Source organism: Typopeltis vanoorti, chromosome 11, assembly GCF_054136105.1.
Source record: "Typopeltis vanoorti isolate ZY-2024b chromosome 11, IOZ_Tvanoo_1.0, whole genome shotgun sequence".
NCBI classification, from domain to species: domain Eukaryota; kingdom Metazoa; phylum Arthropoda; class Arachnida; order Uropygi; family Thelyphonidae; genus Typopeltis; species Typopeltis vanoorti.
Genome location: NC_143559.1, coordinates 49099024 through 49116742, shown reverse-complemented (window position 1 = coordinate 49116742; position 17719 = coordinate 49099024). Strand labels below are relative to the sequence as shown.

At 36.0% G+C, this 17719-nt stretch overlaps 1 protein-coding gene across 2 annotated transcripts in view; it reads left to right on the top strand.

The window, feature by feature from the left end:
- Positions 1-17719, top strand: part of LOC150101562 (protein arginine methyltransferase NDUFAF7, mitochondrial) — a 158645-nt gene that overhangs the window by 18136 nt on the left and 122790 nt on the right. For both annotated transcript variants that reach the window (XM_090401052.1, XM_090401051.1), the window contains exon 3: positions 9581-9661. In XM_090401052.1, the coding sequence (XP_090257178.1) occupies positions 9581-9661 (81 nt within the window). The remainder of the gene's footprint in view (positions 1-9580; positions 9662-17719) is intronic.

The following is a 17719-nucleotide window of genomic DNA, read 5'->3' as shown; positions in this document are numbered from 1 at the left end:
ATTAACCAATCTAGCTATGCTACCTCTGCTTGGAGAAAGTAATCATGTGGTGTTAACCTGGGAGCTTGCCACACATGCAGAATTTTCTATTAAGGAGGGATATATATGTGGAATTACAAAACAAGTGATTATGATAAGCTGAGGCGACAGCTTTCAGTAGAGCAGTGGCATAAGAATTTAGAGGGGGAAAGATGTAACAATGTTGTTGTTGCATGGGAGGTGGGCAAGAGGTGTCTGAAAAAATATTTGAATGTATGCCTGGAATCAAAAGGATAAATCAGGTAGAGGTTAGATGAATGAATAGTTTCATTAATTATGGAGGGATTATAAAGAAAAAGGTGATCACGATGCCCATGAACGGTATGAGGCACAAGCAACAAGGTGACTGGTAGGGTAAGGAAAGCCAAAATTAATTCTGAGAGAAAGCTAGTTGGCGAGGCCAAAAGAAACCCAAGAAACCCTAAGGAGTTCTTTTGCTATGTGGCAAGTAAAAGGAGGAATGCCTATGGAAGGATGCCTGTAAAAGTGCTGATGGTGGGGAGATACAGAACTAAACAAAATGGTTGAATTACTGAGTAGCATTTTGCAGGAGTGTACCATCTAGGTGGTGACATTGCAGTGCTAAATTTAGTTTAATCCTTTATCCAAGTGTGAGCAAACAAAGTTTGCGCCTAAAAGTATCTTCAGGACTGGGGTAAGGTGGTACAACACCGGGCAACTCGTTGCAAAGGTGGAGCAAACTCACAACTCTCCTATCTCAGTATCTCCCATAATGCAAAACACATCTCCTTGCAGATATGTATAATGTTATGCATTAAGGGGAGGGCCACTACCTAGACTAGTTTCGACCTTTATTGAGGTCTTTTCAGTGGGAGCCAGGCCCGAGTGGAGATACCAGGCAGAAGCATTAGCAAGGTCATCTCTACCTATAGGAGTTGCCAAATGGTATGCCACCTTTTTATTAAATTACTCTGGATTTAGAGAAAGATGTTGAAAGTTTATTTTTCACTTGGTTAGACTATAATAAATTTAGTTTAATCCTTTATCCAAGTGTGAGCAAACAAAGTTTGCGCCTGAAAGTATCTTCAGGTCTGGGGTAAGGTGGTACAACAATGGGCAACTCATTGCAAAGGTGGAGCAAGCTCACAACACTCCTATCTCAGTATCTCCCATAATGCAAAACACATCTCCTTGCTGATATGTATAATGTTATGCATTAAGGGGAGGGCCACTACCCAGACTAGTTTCGACCTTTATTGAGGTCTCTTCAGTGGGAGCCAGGCCCGAGCAGAGATACCAGGCAGAAGCATTAGCAAGGTCATCTCTTCCTATAGGAGTTGCCAAACTGTGTGCCACCTTTTTATTAAATTACTCTGAATTTAGAGAAAGCATAACATTATACATGGAGATGTGTTTTGCATTATGGGAGATGTATTATGAGAATGTGCAAGGGAATTATCAACCCATCTGACCAAGCTGTTTAATTTAAGTCTCAGTAACCATTGGAGTGGAAAGAGAGCAGAATAGGTCCATTGAATAAAGGAGGCTCGAAGACAGAAGTATTAAATAATAGACAAATCAGCATCTCAGGAGTGGTGTTTAAGGTATTGGAGAATTTGATGAATGACAGAACTCAGGACTGGGTGGATAATATGGTTATGATACTCTATAAGGGACAATCTGGTTTTTGTGAAGAGCAGGTCTAGCCTTAGTAATTTGCTTACTTTTTATAATCAAGTGACAGTGCAGTTGGATAAGGGAAATGGCTATTCGGTGATATTGCTAGACTTTGCAGAAGCATTTGACAAGATTCCACATAGAACCGTGTTGCATGAATTGGAGTAAATGGAGATGGATTTAAATCAGGTGATTTGGATTAGAGTGGCTGATGGACAGATATTAAAGAGTGATTTATGGAGGAGTTGAGTCCAGGAGAAAGCAGGTGACTAGTGGTGTATCATTGGGTTCAGTACTTGGTCCTCTGTTGTTTAATTTGTATATCAGTGATATAGGAAATGATTTAACAGGAAATATTCAGTTGTTTGCTGACAATGGTAAATGAAGGTAATGCAGAGATTCAGCAGGAAGACTTAAACATACCGGCAGTTGCAGAGGTACATGGTTGCCAGTTTAATGTGGCCAAGTGGAAGATAATGCATTTTGGGAAGAGATCCAATGCTGTGTACTATTGCAGTGCAGTGATGGAGCTGAACTTCAGGAAAATGATGAGGCCATGGACTTGGGTCTGATTGTGGTCGGAGAGTTGAAGTTTGGAGGGCATGTTGAGAAGGAAACCAAAACCGCACATCAGATTATGTGGTTTTTGAAGAACACGCTAACAAGCAGGGAATGAAAGATTATTGTTTCCCTATATAAGGCCATATCTGGATTACTGTGCACAGATTTGGACTCCTAAATTCAGTGGTGATGAAGAAGTTGTGGAGAGGATCTAGAGGCAAGTGACAAAGATTGTGGCAGGTCTGTGAAATGCTCCCTATAAGAATAGATTGATCGTCTGTAAGCTTTAAAAATTAGCTGATAGATGAAAAACAGGAGATATAATAGAAGTTATTTTTGGGGCTATTTTTGTTTAGGAGTAAATGTCATTGGCCTTTTACTCAAATTTAGGGCATTAGTGATGTTTTATATAGACAGATATATGAAGGATATACAGGAAGAAAAATACAGACATACCTTTGTAGGATGTTGCTGGCTGTCTTCTTATTCAGTGGCATCCTGGCATGTGGTGATATACATTCATCTGCTGTCAAAGGAAGGAGGTATGACTTGAAAGGTTGGGGGGGGTGTTGGAAAAAGTGGGGGTTAGAGAGATGTGGGATAATTATTGGTGAGGCAAAGGGTATGTGAACTTTTTTAAAAACCTGGGTTTTTTTATTATTAAAGGTGGGCAGAGAATACTTTGGGAGGGGGTAAAATTAGGAAATTTTTGTAGAAGGGGAAGGATATGATGGGATAAGATCAGGGGGTGGGAGTAACGGAGTGTGAGCCTTTCAACAGTGCATCGTTCATCTTCAGAGCTTGTGGGGGAAGTGGAGGCTATGTCATGCCGCTTGGTATTTCTATCTTTTGTGTAGCTCTGTTATTTCCTATTGGTCAGATTCATGATCTAATTTTTATGTTATGGAGCTTTCAACTCTTGAAGATTATGTAGAGCTGGTGGACATTTATTTATGACTATCATTTCCAATATTCAAAGCATCATTTCATTTTGTTGTATATCTATTATTATGGCTTTGTCAATTTGTAGGGTATGTTTCTGTTCAAGGGCATGGACTGCTGTTTCTGTTTTCCATGTACTTTGTATTCTGTTTTTCTTTTGGTTGTTGCATTTTTTATAGTTTAAATATTCTGGAATGGGGTTGTTGCAGTCACAGAAATGTTCTTGTAGTCTTGCCCTTGAACAGAAACATACCCCCCCCTCCCGAAGTATTCTCTTCTCACCTTTAATAACCTAGGCTTTTCAAAAAAAACCTAGGCTTTTCAAAAAAGTTCACATACCTCTTGCTTCATCAATAATTCTCCCACATCTCTCTAACCCCTCTTTTTCCAACCTCCCTTCCTTTCAATCATACTTTCTTCCTTTAACAGCGGATGAATGTATATTGCCACATGCTGGGTTGCCGCTGAATAAGAAGACAGCCAGCAACATCCTACAAAGGTATGTCCGTATTTTTCCTCCTGTATATTCTACATATATCTGTCTATATAAAACATCACTAATCCCCTAAAATTTGAGTAAAAAGCCAATGACATTATAAAAGGGGCACTCCTAAACAAAAATAGACTTAAATTGCCATAAAAATAATATTTACTTAGAGGAGTAACATGGGAATTTTCCCAGAAATAATATCTATGATAGAAGTATTTAAGTTATTAAAGGGGTTTATAGGATTGACACTGAAGACTTTTTTTTCAGTACATGACAAGAAGGGGGGGGGGTCACCAGTGGAAGTTGTGGAAGTGTGTAGTTAGCAAGATTGTTAGGATTAGGTGTTTCACTTAGAGGGTGATGAATGGGTTTAATGGATTGCCAGAGGTAGTTGTGAGTGCTTCATCAGGGAATGAGTTTAAGGAGATGTATGATAACTATTGTGTGAATGGTGGCTGGTGTGTGAATAAATGGATCTCCCATGATAAGTTTTCTGATTCCATCTGGATACCTGTACAACAACAATAATAATAATTCAATCATTTACAAAATTGTACTTTCATATTCTATTTTTCTTTTATTATCAATTTGAATGGGCACTCGACCAGATGCTCTAATGTGTTGGTCCTCACTCAGTGGCACACTCAGGATTTAATCTTGGGGGAGGGGGGAATGAATTGAGTAGATGATTTGAGAATACACACTAATCATCGCAAACAACCTATGACTGAGCATCTACAATGATCACCACTTCATAAGTAATATAGAAATAGAAGACATGACACCACATAAATAAAAAAAAGTGAATTTTAATCAGGAAAAGATATTTGGAAAATTTTCTAGTGTTTTTTTTCTTTTTCTTTGGGGGGCCAGGGCCTCCCTGGCCCCCTTTCAGGGCATGCCACTGTCCTCACTTCACTATATAACAGTAAACTCATCTATATCTTTCATTCTCTTTATTTATTTTTTTCTGTTATTACAGCTATATTAATGCTTTTAGTTGTTTTGCTAATTATAATTCCTTTGTTGTCATGCTTTGTACATTCCACATGGCTACTTTTAAAATGTCCACGATTCCAAAAGTGTTTACCTCTATTCTTTCTTGATTATTTTCTGTTGTTTCTGTCCAATGAAATATTTCTACAACTCAGACAGTAAAAGCATCTGAGTTGCAGATATGTAAGTGGAACTGTCAGTTCAATGTTGCAGGGTGTAAGGTTTTGAAATTTCAAAAACAATGATGCAGTGCAACATATACACTTAGTGGGGAAACTTTAAAGGAAGTAGAGGAGATGAGAGATATGGGAGGGAGTCACATTGCACAAGTTGCAAAGTCATCAGATAATGATAATGATGTGGAGGACCCTAACATGCCGAAATAATGAGGTTATGATGCCATTATAAAGCTTTGATCAGATCTCATATGGATTATTGTGGACAGATTTAGTGACCAGGTTTTCATGGTAAAGAGGATATGTTAGAAAAAGTCCAGAGAAGATTCACAAAGGTAGTCAGTGGTCTTTGGAATGCAGAGTACGAGGACTGATTGAGGGAATGTAAAATGTGAATAGGAGGGGGGGGGATTGAGACTTGTAAGCTAGTCAAGGGTTGTTAGTGGGTTGACATGGAAGAGATTTTTCATAGACTAGGAGATGGGGATAAAACAAGAAGCCATTCCTGAAAACTGTATAAGGAAGGTGTGAGCAGAGGAGTGAGGAGAAGCTTCTTTACATGAAGAGTGGTTGGTGAGTGGAATGCATTGCCTGAGTGTGTTGTGAATGTAGACACATTGAACCAGTTTAAGGCATGGTTAAATGAGCAATAATGTGTACCTCTTATGATGAGTTTCTGACTCCATGATGGTCAGACGTTAATAATAATAATAATAATCTTCCTTTAACAAATCCATGCTATCCATGACAGAGAATAATACAGCTGTTATCAACCCATTTCTGTATGCTAGCTGTTACTAATCTCTTTGCCACCTTAACCACAACTTAATACACACATATTGGCCTATAATTTGTCGATTCAGCTTTATAATCATCCTGTGAAGTTGAACAATTTTACTTTCTTTTCACTCCTTTATTTCTTGTGCCATTGCTAGATTCTTGTTAAACAGATACACCAAGGCTGCCAGTAACTCCCTGTAACATTTGCTGAAAACTGCTATACTTGACAAGAATTTATATTTTTGGTTTACTCCTTTATCTACCCAAGTGTAAGCAAACAAAGTTTTCATGTGAAGTATCTTCATAGCTAGAGTACATGTATATTGAGGTTGTTGGCTTCACATCAATTGCTGTGAAGATACTTCATGTGTAAGCAAACTTTGTTTGCTTGCACTTGGGTAAAGGAGAGTAACATGAACATAATTTTTTATCAAGTATAATTATAAGTTTTAAAAGAGGTAAATCGTGAGTAGACATAACTATACATAATAAATAACGGAAAAACTCACGTAGAAATATTATTTAATAGTATAATTTTCGCCTGTGTGTCACAGGCATCTTCAGTACAATTAAGCTCAAAATTAAACACTAACTGACAAATTCCAAAAAGCGCCACCTAAGTAGCTGGTGTAAGATAACTAAAAAGGTCAATAACTTTCCTAAAAAAAAAAAAAAAAAAAAAAAAATTAATACAATAAAAAGTTAGGAAAGATTAGCTGATTTGTAAAGTACTATCTCCCATAAAGGGGATAGACGTAAGCCGTCGGATCTGTTTAAGTTAGGAGAATGGAGTAGAGTTTCACATGCTTCTTTATAAAGGCGTTCCATGAGAAACTGACTTTTGTGAAGAACTCTTGTCTTTCTCCAATGAACTCTGTGTCTAGTGAAGATGGCATGTTCTGCAAGTCCAGACTTTTCAGGTTTAAAGTATTCAATATAAGATTGGTGTTCTTCTAGCCGAATGGAGGCAGATCTTCCCATTTGTCCGAAATAACATAATCCACAAGAGCACGGAATCTGGTAGACACCTGGATGATTAAGATGTGGAAGCTTGTCCTTTGGAGAAGCGAGAAAGGTGGAGATTTTTCTAAACGGTCGAAAGGCAACAAAAATATTCAGTGGTTTTAAAATTTTTGCTATACGTTCACTGATGCCTTGTATATAAGGGATAGTAATGCGCGTTATTTCCTCTGTGTTTGAAGAGGGAGACATATTAAATCTACTCAAAGTTCTTTTAATGAAGCAATTCTTATAGCCATTAGAAATAAATAAATAAGCAATTCTTTTAAAAATAAGTTGTATCAACAAATTGAAGGAACAGCAATGGGTAATCCTCTCTCTCCTGCTATCTCCAATTTCTTTATGGAACATTTTGAACAACGTATCTTTGACAATATTTCTCCCAGACCTACTCATTGGTTCAGATATGTCGATGACATTTTTGTTGTATGGAATGGCTCTTCTGATGAACTTCAACAATTTCTCAATAAGTTAAACGCATTTCATCCTAGGATCAAGTTTACCCTAGAAGTAGAATCAAATAAGCAGTTAGCCTTTTTAGATCTTCTAATTCTTCGCCAACCAGATGGTAACCTACATTTCTCAGTTTATAGAAAGAAGACTCATACAGGCCATTATATCCATGCGGAATCTCATCACCATCCCAGTCAAAAGGCAGGAACTATTAAAACACTGGTTCATCGGGCCCACTCCTTTTGTTCTACAGACGATCTTTTACAGAAAGAAATACGATATATAACTTCTTCCTTTCTATCTAATGGCTATAAGAATTGCTTCATTAAAAGAACTTTGAGTAGATTTAATATGTCTCCCTCTTCAAACACAGAGGAAATAACGCGCATTACTATCCCTTATATACAAGGCATCAGTGAACGTATAGCAAAAATTTTAAAACCACTGAATATTTTTGTTACCTTTCGACCGTTTAGAAAAATCTCCACCTTTCTCGCTTCTCCAAAGGACAAGCTTCCACATCTTAATCATCCAGGTGTCTACCAGATTCCGTGCTCTTGTGGATTATGTTATTTCGGACAAACGGGAAGATCTGCCTCCATTCGGCTAGAAGAACACCAATCTTATATTGAATACTTTAAACCTGAAAAGTCTGGACTTGCAGAACATGCCATCTTCACTAGACACAGAGTTCATTGGAGAAAGACAAGAGTTCTTCACAAAAGTCAGTTTCTCATGGAACGCCTTTATAAAGAAGCATGTGAAACTCTACTCCATTCTCCTAACTTAAACAGATCCGACGGCTTACGTCTATCCCCTTTATGGGAGATAGTACTTTACAAATCAGCTAATCTTTCCTAACTTTTTATTGTATTATTTTTTTTTTTTTTTTTTTTTTTTTTTTTTTTAGGAAAGTTATTGACCTTTTTAGTTATCTTACACCAGCTACTTAGGTGGCGCTTTTTTGGAATTTGTCAGTTAGTGTTTAATTTTGAGCTTAATTGTACTGAAGATGCCTGTGACACACAGGCGAAAATTATTCTATTAAATAATATTTCTACGTGAGTTTTTCCGTTATTTATTATGTATAAGTATAATTATGCATTGTAACTCAGCTGTGAAAGTGTCAACAACTGTGTTGGATCTGATCCAGAGTATTTAATAATACAGTGATACACCATTTTACTCTATGTATATAGAAAAAATATACTTATGCATTGATTTCATCTTAGTATCTTCCTGTCTAGCTCCCACTGATGAAACCTCAATCATGGTCAAAACAAGTAACTGTTTTGACCATGATCTGAGTAGTGACCCTCCCATAATGCTTTGGCATTATAGAACAATGAGGCATGTGAAGTAAAGAGCCTCTGTTTACAAGTAGACTAGTCATGAAGATACTTCACACTCAAACTTTGTTTGCTTATGTTTGGGGAAAGGATTAAAACAAAAATAGAATTTCTTGTCAAGTATAATATTCTTTGAAACCCAGCAGTAAAACTTTCTATTTCTGTTCACTTAGATATGTAATGAGATGTGATCAATTCCTGTTGACTTATTAACATAATAAGTCAATAAGTCCATAGGACCAGGGCCTTATGTTCTATGAGTTCTATGACATGCAGCCCTAGATCATCTGACTGGCTGAGAATTTGACTGTTGACACCAGACAGTCAGTGTTGATTTTTTGCCTTGATCATCTTTGAACTCTCTGTCTGTCTGACATTGGCACCCTGCAAGTTCAACTTTTTCTCATAAAAAAAAATTACTCTTTTCTGCTGATCAGCGATCCATTTGGCATGCTCTTTGCACAATTGAACTAAGCCAATCTCATTTTATTGGCTCGTTTTCATTTCATCTAATTTTATTGGATTGACAGTTGCAGACTGTCAATCCAAACTTGTGACAACTCCCATTTGTTCTTTCCAGTCTTGTTTCAGTTCTCTAGACAATGCATGGTAATTTTTGAGGCACAGACGCTTTAGAACTCGATCTTGACATGATGTAGACAGTGGCTTTCTGCCGGTCCTCTTCTTCCTTTCAGCAGGTCCAGTTTCCTACACTTTCAACAACAGCTGTACCACCGTAGATTAACTACAGGATACCCTTTTAGCTATTTCATGAGAAAAATACCCTTCTTTATTCAAACCTTAAATCACACTTTTTCTGCAAAGTGTAAAATGCACATAACTAGCCATAGCAATCTCAGTATGACCATGTGAAAACTAGCATTTGTTGTCTATTTATAGCATAAAAAATTCTGATGCAATAGCAGCACTATTACATTATACAGAAACACATGGGAATGATAGATGATGGAATACAATGAAATATCTAATGATAAATCTATGAAAATTTAGTAGTTAAATGACTATTTAACTACTAAAAACTATATTTAGATAAGGTGATGCAGTTTCTATGAACATGAGTGTATATGTATGGATGTGTTAATGTATTATCTAAACATATGCATTATACTTTACAGGGCTATTATATGAATAAAGATGTTTTTGGAAAATCAGGAGACTTTATTACATCTCCTGAAATTTCACAAATATTTGGTGAAGTAAGTGTTTATTTATTTATTTAATTAGTTATTTTCATTTTAAAAATAATCTACTGACAACCATTGACCTTCACGTGCTTATATGTTTTGTAAAGCTACTGTGGTATAAATGTTCATAAAGTGGATTGGTTTTTATTACCTAGTGTGAGACCACCATTCTGCTATTGGAGTGTCTTGGGAAAAAATTTCTGTATTTGGTATCTAAACATAGTACACAGATTATTTTTAATTCCAATCCTGTCCACAATGCTGAATGTCTCCAAATCTGTAGATGGGCTGGGAAAAAAAAAAAAAAAAAAGCTTAAGTTCTCTCAACAAAAATGTGGATTCATTTTTTATTTCAGGAACTCACTGTAAAAATATCATACTCTTATTTTTGATAAATATGAACCATTGCATATAGTTTGGCCATTTGTCCTTTTCAAAATTGACACATAAACTGTCATTTGTATAGATTAAAGACCAAAACCACACGTGGGGAATAAATTTAATAAATGTAAAATTTTTGTCTTAGATTAAAATGCTTATAACAGAATAATTTAAAAAAGCACTGCTATAGATAAGTAGGACAGCTAACAATCAACAAATTCCTAATTTAAAAAATAAAATAGTAGTAGTAGTAATAATAATAACTATACATGTGAATACACATGAAAATATAATAGGACAGTAATTAGGAATTTTCAGAAGATTGATATAGCAGTGTTTCTCATAAAGTGGATAACCAAAGGCCATCAAATCCATTTAAATTCAAGTGATGTAGAAAGGCTTCATAGCTCTCTTTGCATAATCATTCTATAAGGAATTACTTTTGTGTAAAAACTTGTTTTTTTTCAAAGCACCCTATGTTTGATCAAGAGCATGTTACATCCAGCTCAAGTTCATGATGCTGGATGTAAAATTTATGTTCCTCATGATTGACATCTGCTGATCTACTGGACTGTCCAAAGTAAGACAAGCCATAGGAGCAAGGAATCTCGTAGACAGAGGCAGACGGGGTCTAAAAATATTGGTTGCCAGGAGATAGAGGGGGCCCACCCACAACTATAAGGTTATCGTTTAATTTTTATAAGAAATAAATAAAATTTTCAGAAAATACTTAATGGAAAAAAGGTACAATTAAAATTTTTGTGAAATAAATATATACATTTTAGTAATTACAGTGTATATATATATTGTACATATTACTGGCGCAGTATATATACAGTAGATACTAAATGTGAATATAGACTGTTATAATTGAATTAAAAATATTTTTTTATTTTATTTTAAATAAATGGTGGATATTTTTAAATAGTTTGCTTGTACTGAACATTTTACACATTAACAGGTAGTTCAAAAGCATATTTCATACAATCCACTATATTAAGAGCAATTGATTGAATTCACTAGATGATTGTGTGAATCTGTCAATAATTGCATCTGCATCCAATTCATCTAACAATTCCTTTTCAATGGACAGCGACATGTATTTTGCTGTCTTTGCAATTGCTCGATACAAAGTTGACTCCGGCAGCAAATCACGATCCCAGGCTGGGATTCCTAGCTAAGCTTCATGGCGCAGTCACAATAGTAAAGATCTGAGCTTATATAACGTATGCATTGGCCTCACGTAATGAATCAGAATTATTTTTTCAGAGTTATTTATTATATTCTTAAATATAAAGTATCCTTGAAAAGTGATTTTATTAAAATAGTAATACAACGTAAATTTTAGTTGCATACAGTAATAATATTGGAACTTCTGTTATATTTTCAAGCTACTCTATAGACTAAAATACAGAAAGATTATTGAAAAGAAAATGAAAGAGTTTGAGAACAGGAATCAAACCTTGGAGATTCAGTGGCAAACTCTGAAGAAAACATTGATTGATTCTGCCAGAGAGGCATGTGGTGAGGTTGTGTGCAAGGATGAAAAAATCAGAACTCCCTGGTGGACACAGGAAGTTAAAGAGGCAGTGAAGGAAAAGAAGAAAGCATATCAAAAGTTCCTGTCAAATAAGTCAGCTTTTACTCTTACAGAATACAGAGACAAATGTAAGAAAGCTAAACAGTGTGTAAAACTAGCTAAACAAAGTCATGGGAGGACTTTGGCAGGAATATAGAAAATAAATATCAAGAAGGCGGCAAAATATTCTAGAGGTTGTTGAAGAAGCTTAGGAATGGAGGAAAGAGTGCTGTAAAAGGAATTAGAGATGATAAAGGTGACATGAAAACAGGAGAAAAAGATATCCTTGAAGTATGGAGTAATTACTTTGAAAAACTGCTAAATGAAACAAGCAGTGATGACAGCACAGTGATAAAAAACACTGACCAGGCATGCAGTCAGGAATACATATCCATACTTGAAGTAGAAAAAGCCATCAAAGGCTTGAAATGTGGAAAGGCAGCAGGAGTAGATGATATTCGACCAGAAATGCTGAAGTATGGTGGTATAAGAGTCTTACAGTGGCTGCACTTCATAGTTCAGAAAGCCTGGACAGAGGGACGAATTCCCAATGATTGGAGTAGAGCTCTCATAGTACCCATATATAAAAAGGGAAATAAAACTGCATGTGAGAATTACAGAGGTATTTCCCTACTGAGTGTTCCTGGCAAGACCTATGCAAGTATACTTGAGAAACGGTTGAGAAGAATTGTGAAAGAAAAGCTTGGTGAAGAACAAGCTGGATTCAGGCTTCTTCACTTTACAACAAATAGTCGAGAAAGCATGGGAATATAACAAAGATCTGTATTTAAGTTTTGTCGATTTGGAAAAGGCATGTGACAAGGTGCCAAGAGAGAAGCTATTCAATACGCTGCAGTTATATGGTGTCAATGGGGCATTATATCAAGCAATACTTAGTCTTTATTTGAGTTGTAAGTCAGCAGTTAGAATTGAAGGAAGTACAGGAAGATGGTTTAATGTTAAATCTGGTGTGAGACAAGGATGTACATTATCCCCTCTGTTATTCATTATCTATATGGATCACATTATGAAGGAATGTGGTATTAAACCTGATATCAAAATTGGAGATGTTAATGTCAGCTCTTTGCTTTATGCGGATGATGTTATACTTCTAAATAAATCCGCTACAAGTCTGCAAGATTCTCTGACTAAATTGAATAGCTGTTGTAATAGATATGGTATGAAGGTCAGCAATAAAAAGACAAAGACAATGAAAATAGGCAGAATCATTGAAAATGTCAACTGTGTTGTGAATGGAGAACCTGTGGAACAAGTAAAACATTTCAGCTACTTAGGCACGATTTTTACTGAAGATGGTAAATTAAATATAGAAATAGACAACAGAATCAGCAAAGCTGGTATGGTGGGAAGGCAATTGAATAAATTCATATGGAATAAGAAAGAAATTAGTCAGAACACTAAATTAGCTGTATACAAGACAGTGTTCAAACCAGTTTTAACTTATGGATCTGAGAGCTGGGTCAGAAGTAAAACACTTGACCAAAGACTAGAGACCGCAGATATGAGAGTCCTGAGAAAGATTAGAGGCGTGAACAGATGGCATCAATGGCAATATCATATTAAGAATGAGGATATTAGGAAAGAACTTGACATTGTCAGCATCCAGGAATGTGTTAGCAGAGCTAATCTCAGGTGGTATGGTCACTTAAATAGAATGGGAGAGGAAAGATTAGCAAAACAAGTGTTCTCTGCCAGGTTGGCAGGAAAACGACCCAGAGGAAGACCAAGATATAGGTGGATTGATATGGTACAAAGTGCCTTAGACGATAGAAATATAAGATCTGATAATGTTGGAGTCTTGACAAGTAACAGAGTGATTTGGAGGAAAATTGTAGATAGGAAGTTAGTAATGATGTAATTTTTTCATGTAGTACTGTCATATCCTGTACACCCCTTGAGGGTACATGGCAGGAATTTGATGATGATGATGACATTTTTAACATATTGTCTAATATTTAAGGGGGCTGACTTCATCAGGGGCCCACTTACCATCGGGCTAGCTGACACTCTGGCTAGTCTGCCACTGCTCGTAGACACCTGGAAATTAAACAAAGGAAGTTTAATTCCTTTATGGAAGAACTTGTCTTTAGGTGAGTATAAAGTGCAGGCTAGGAAGGTGACAAGCATGGTATAGAAAGAAAAGGTGCAGTATGAGAGGAGATTGGTTGGTTAGGCCAAGGTTTCTGCTACATGGCAAGCAAGAGAAAGAATAATTATGGCAGGTTAACACTGGTGGATAGTCATGGCAGCAGAATAATAGCAGCAAAGGATATAGTGGAATTATTGAACAAGCACTTTATCGGCATAGATGACACTGGTGTAAATGATACCATCCAATATATATAGAAGAGTGGCAAGTATTAGGAGAATTGGAAGTGAAAGAATCAGAGTTGTATCAGATGTTGGTTGGGTTAGATGTAAATAAGGCTATGGGAATGGATGACATATCATCACGTATTCTTAAGTGTGCACCACAGTTGACTGTGGCCTTGACCTGGTTATTTAATGAAAGTTTTGCAGTGGGTAGGGTTCCTAAGGAGTAGAAAGAAGGCAAAATAGTACCACTGCACAAGCATGGTTCTAGGACAGAAGTCTCCAACCATAGACCAGTCTGTATAACTGCAGTTGTGGTGAAGGTGCTAGAGAGACTGGTAAGGAATGGAATACAGGATTGGGTTGAATATGATCAGCATGGATTTATAAAGAGTAGGTCCTGTTTTAGCAATTTACTTGCATTTTATGATAAGTTACACTAGTGTGTTAGATAAGGCAGAATCATATACAGTGATATTCTTGGACTTTGCGAAAGCATTTGATAGATTACCACATTTACAAGTATGTGGTGTACAAGCTGCAGAGGATGGGAATAGATAGTATAATGGTAAGATGGATCAGGAATTTGCTCTCTGAACAATACCAGCAGGTTGTATAATGATGGAGCAGTCTCTCAAAAATGGAGGGGAGAACCAGTGCCACACCCCAGGATTCTGTTCTTGGTCCCCTGCTGTCTAACTTGCTTGTAAATGATATATTATTTGGACTAACTGGGGATCTTCAGTTGTTTGCAAAGTTGGGAAGAATTATAAGTACCACTGCTGATGTTAATTCCCTTAAGGAAGATTTGAATAGACTTTTTACTTGGACAGAGGAGTGGGGTTGTAGTTTTAATATCAGTAAGTGCAAGGTGTTGCATTTTGGAGTGTAAAAATATAAGGCAGCATACTACATCGATGGTGCCTTACTGCAGGAAGTGGATGAGATTAAAGATGTGGGAGTGATGGTTGACAGTAAACAGAAGTTCGGAGGGATATTGCTAGTGTTACAAAGGCCGCATATCATGGTGCTGCTATGATAAAAAGTACTCTAACATGTAGGGATATGGAAGTGATTGTGTCACTGTATAAAGCATTGGTCAGACCACACTTGGACTATTGTGCTCAGATCTGGTCACCTGGTTTTCAATGTGATGTGGAGATATTGGAAAGGATTCAGAGGCGAGTGGCTAAAACAAAGTTAAGACTTTGGAATGCTGGTTATGGAGAAAGGTTGAAGAGATGTAGATTACAGAGGTTTGTGGACAAGAGGAAAAGAGGTGATATGATAGACATTTAAGTTAGTGAGAGGATTTTATCAGATTAATCCAGAAGGGATTATAAAAAGAGTAGAAGCTGAGAGGGGAAGAACCAGAGGTCATCCCTGGAAGTTATATAAAAGTGTGGTGAAGATGAGTGTGAGGAGTAGATTTTTTACATGGAGAATTGTCAGCGAATGGAACTCATTACCAGAATATGTTAGTAATGCAAGGAGTGTTAAGGATTTTAAGATTCTATATGATGAATATGTTGTCAGTTGAATGAACCTCCCATGACGAGTCTGCCAACTCCATTATAATAATAATATCACAAATATATCATTAGCATATCTGTACCATATTGTAGGTTTAGGAGAAATGTCTTTAAGGAGATGATCTTTGATGATCTCCACATAGCAGTTGACAAGTGGGGAAGAAAGTGGACTACCCATGGCTGTACCTTTAATCTGCATCTGCTGATATAATTTGCCCTGGATATTGAAAAAATTGGAGTGGATAACAAAGTTAAAAAGTTTTATAATGTCCAGAACAAAATCTTTTTTAAGTAAATTAATAGTATCAGTCAAAGGAATGTTTGCTAAAAAAGATATTGTGTCAAGAATTATCTAGTACAGAGGTCAGCAACCTTTTTAATATGGAGAGCGCAATATAAAATTTGAAAATTACGGTGGGCTCATGGCACAGGCTTAGAGATTCTATGATTAGTTGTTTTAAAAAAAAAATGAGATTTCAAATTTTAACCTTATTTTATTTAACTCACTTTTTAGTAAACTCAGTTTAGTAAAAAAACTTTGCTGTTTAGTAATGGATGATTTCAAAGATAAAATCTTTTTTTTTTTCTTATTTCGGATTTCACTGAATCATCAAAATTAAAATTGGCATGAATGGATTTGAAATGTCTTTCTATATTACTTTTTTTTAGAAATAGCCACACTATTATTGCATAATAAACAAATGCATTTGCCATTAAGATTGATAAAGCAATGCTCTCCTACCAATCGTCATTAAAATAGTACGTTCTTTTCCTTTCACGTTTATCCATTATAAAGAGTTAAAAATAACTTTGTAAACAAAGTATTTTATATTTGCATTGATAGCTGGACTTCACACCACTTCCAACTTCAGTGGAAGTGGTGTTAAGGGTAGTGAGAGCAGTCGCATTGATAACTAGATGATGTCAACAACTCAAAACTACCTATGATCAGTGCTCTCTCATCTTAATAGGCACAAATAAAGCAGTTTACAATAATTTCTCTGAGGGCGCACTAAAAATTGACTAGGGGGGCTGCGTTGCCGACTCCTGATCTAGTATCTGAGAGGCCTAAACAAAGATCACATTTTAGTTTTGAAATCCAAAGAGTTCTTAATATGTGAAATTGATTTTCCAGTGAATGAGGATAATAAAGTAGACAAGTATTTAGAATCCTTATATGTAGGACAGCTAATGCAGTCTACTACAGGTTGGAATGGAATACCAGGCTTGTAGATTTTAGGAAGACCATATAATCTGGGTAGATGAGTATAAAAGATTTTCAGTTTTTTCTTTAATTCTTCATTCCAGCTGGAGATGCTATCAATAAATTTATAAACCTTATTGATTTGATTGGTAGTGGATCAAATGAGAGATTATGATAAGTAGCGAAATCAGAAAGCATTAAATAAATCTTTCTAAAATATTCTCTCCAATCTCATAGGACTATCACTTTGCCATTGTCAGTTCTTGTAACAATAAGATTATTGTGTTTCTTTAGAGATTTGAGCTTTAAATTCTAATGGTGTCAAGTTATAAAAGAGAATCATAGCAGTTTGAAAGTGGACTTTGTTGGCACTCTCAGAAGGAACTGAATGTAGACCTCTAGCTATAAAATAAAAAATATCCATAATAGGTAGATTCCTTGGGGAAACTGCATATTTTTGACCATTGTCCAATACTGAGATCTCATTGTGAGCAAGAGCACATCCTGATAAATTTAGTACCAATTTATCTTGAGTGTTTGTAATTTTACTAGATGGAGTCATAGAGCAGTTGACTAGTAAATTGAAGGTATAAGCTAAACATGAGAGGGAGTCATTCATCATCATTACATTTATTCATATTTGAATAGGGAAATATATACAGAAATATTCATATAACAAAAACTCATGAAGATGATGTCTGTTAAGTGAAAGGGAGCCAAGTTGCTTTGTTTTGTGCAAAATGGTAGATGTTAGATGTTTCGTGAGCCTCATCTTCAAAAAAAAAGGTTGCTTATTTATTGTGGGGTGACCAGACATCCCTTTTTTAACTGGATTGTCCCTTTTTTTAGACTTAATCCCATTGTCCTGACAAAACCTTAACACGATGCTAATTGTCCTTTTTTGTTAACTTGAGTTCCATTTTGTCCCTTTTTTGAATTTGTGGCACGACTTCATTCTTTTATGTTCGAATATGGAAAGGATAATGTATCTGCTAGTGACGTGATAGCGTGAGATTGAAAACATGCATGCTATGATGATT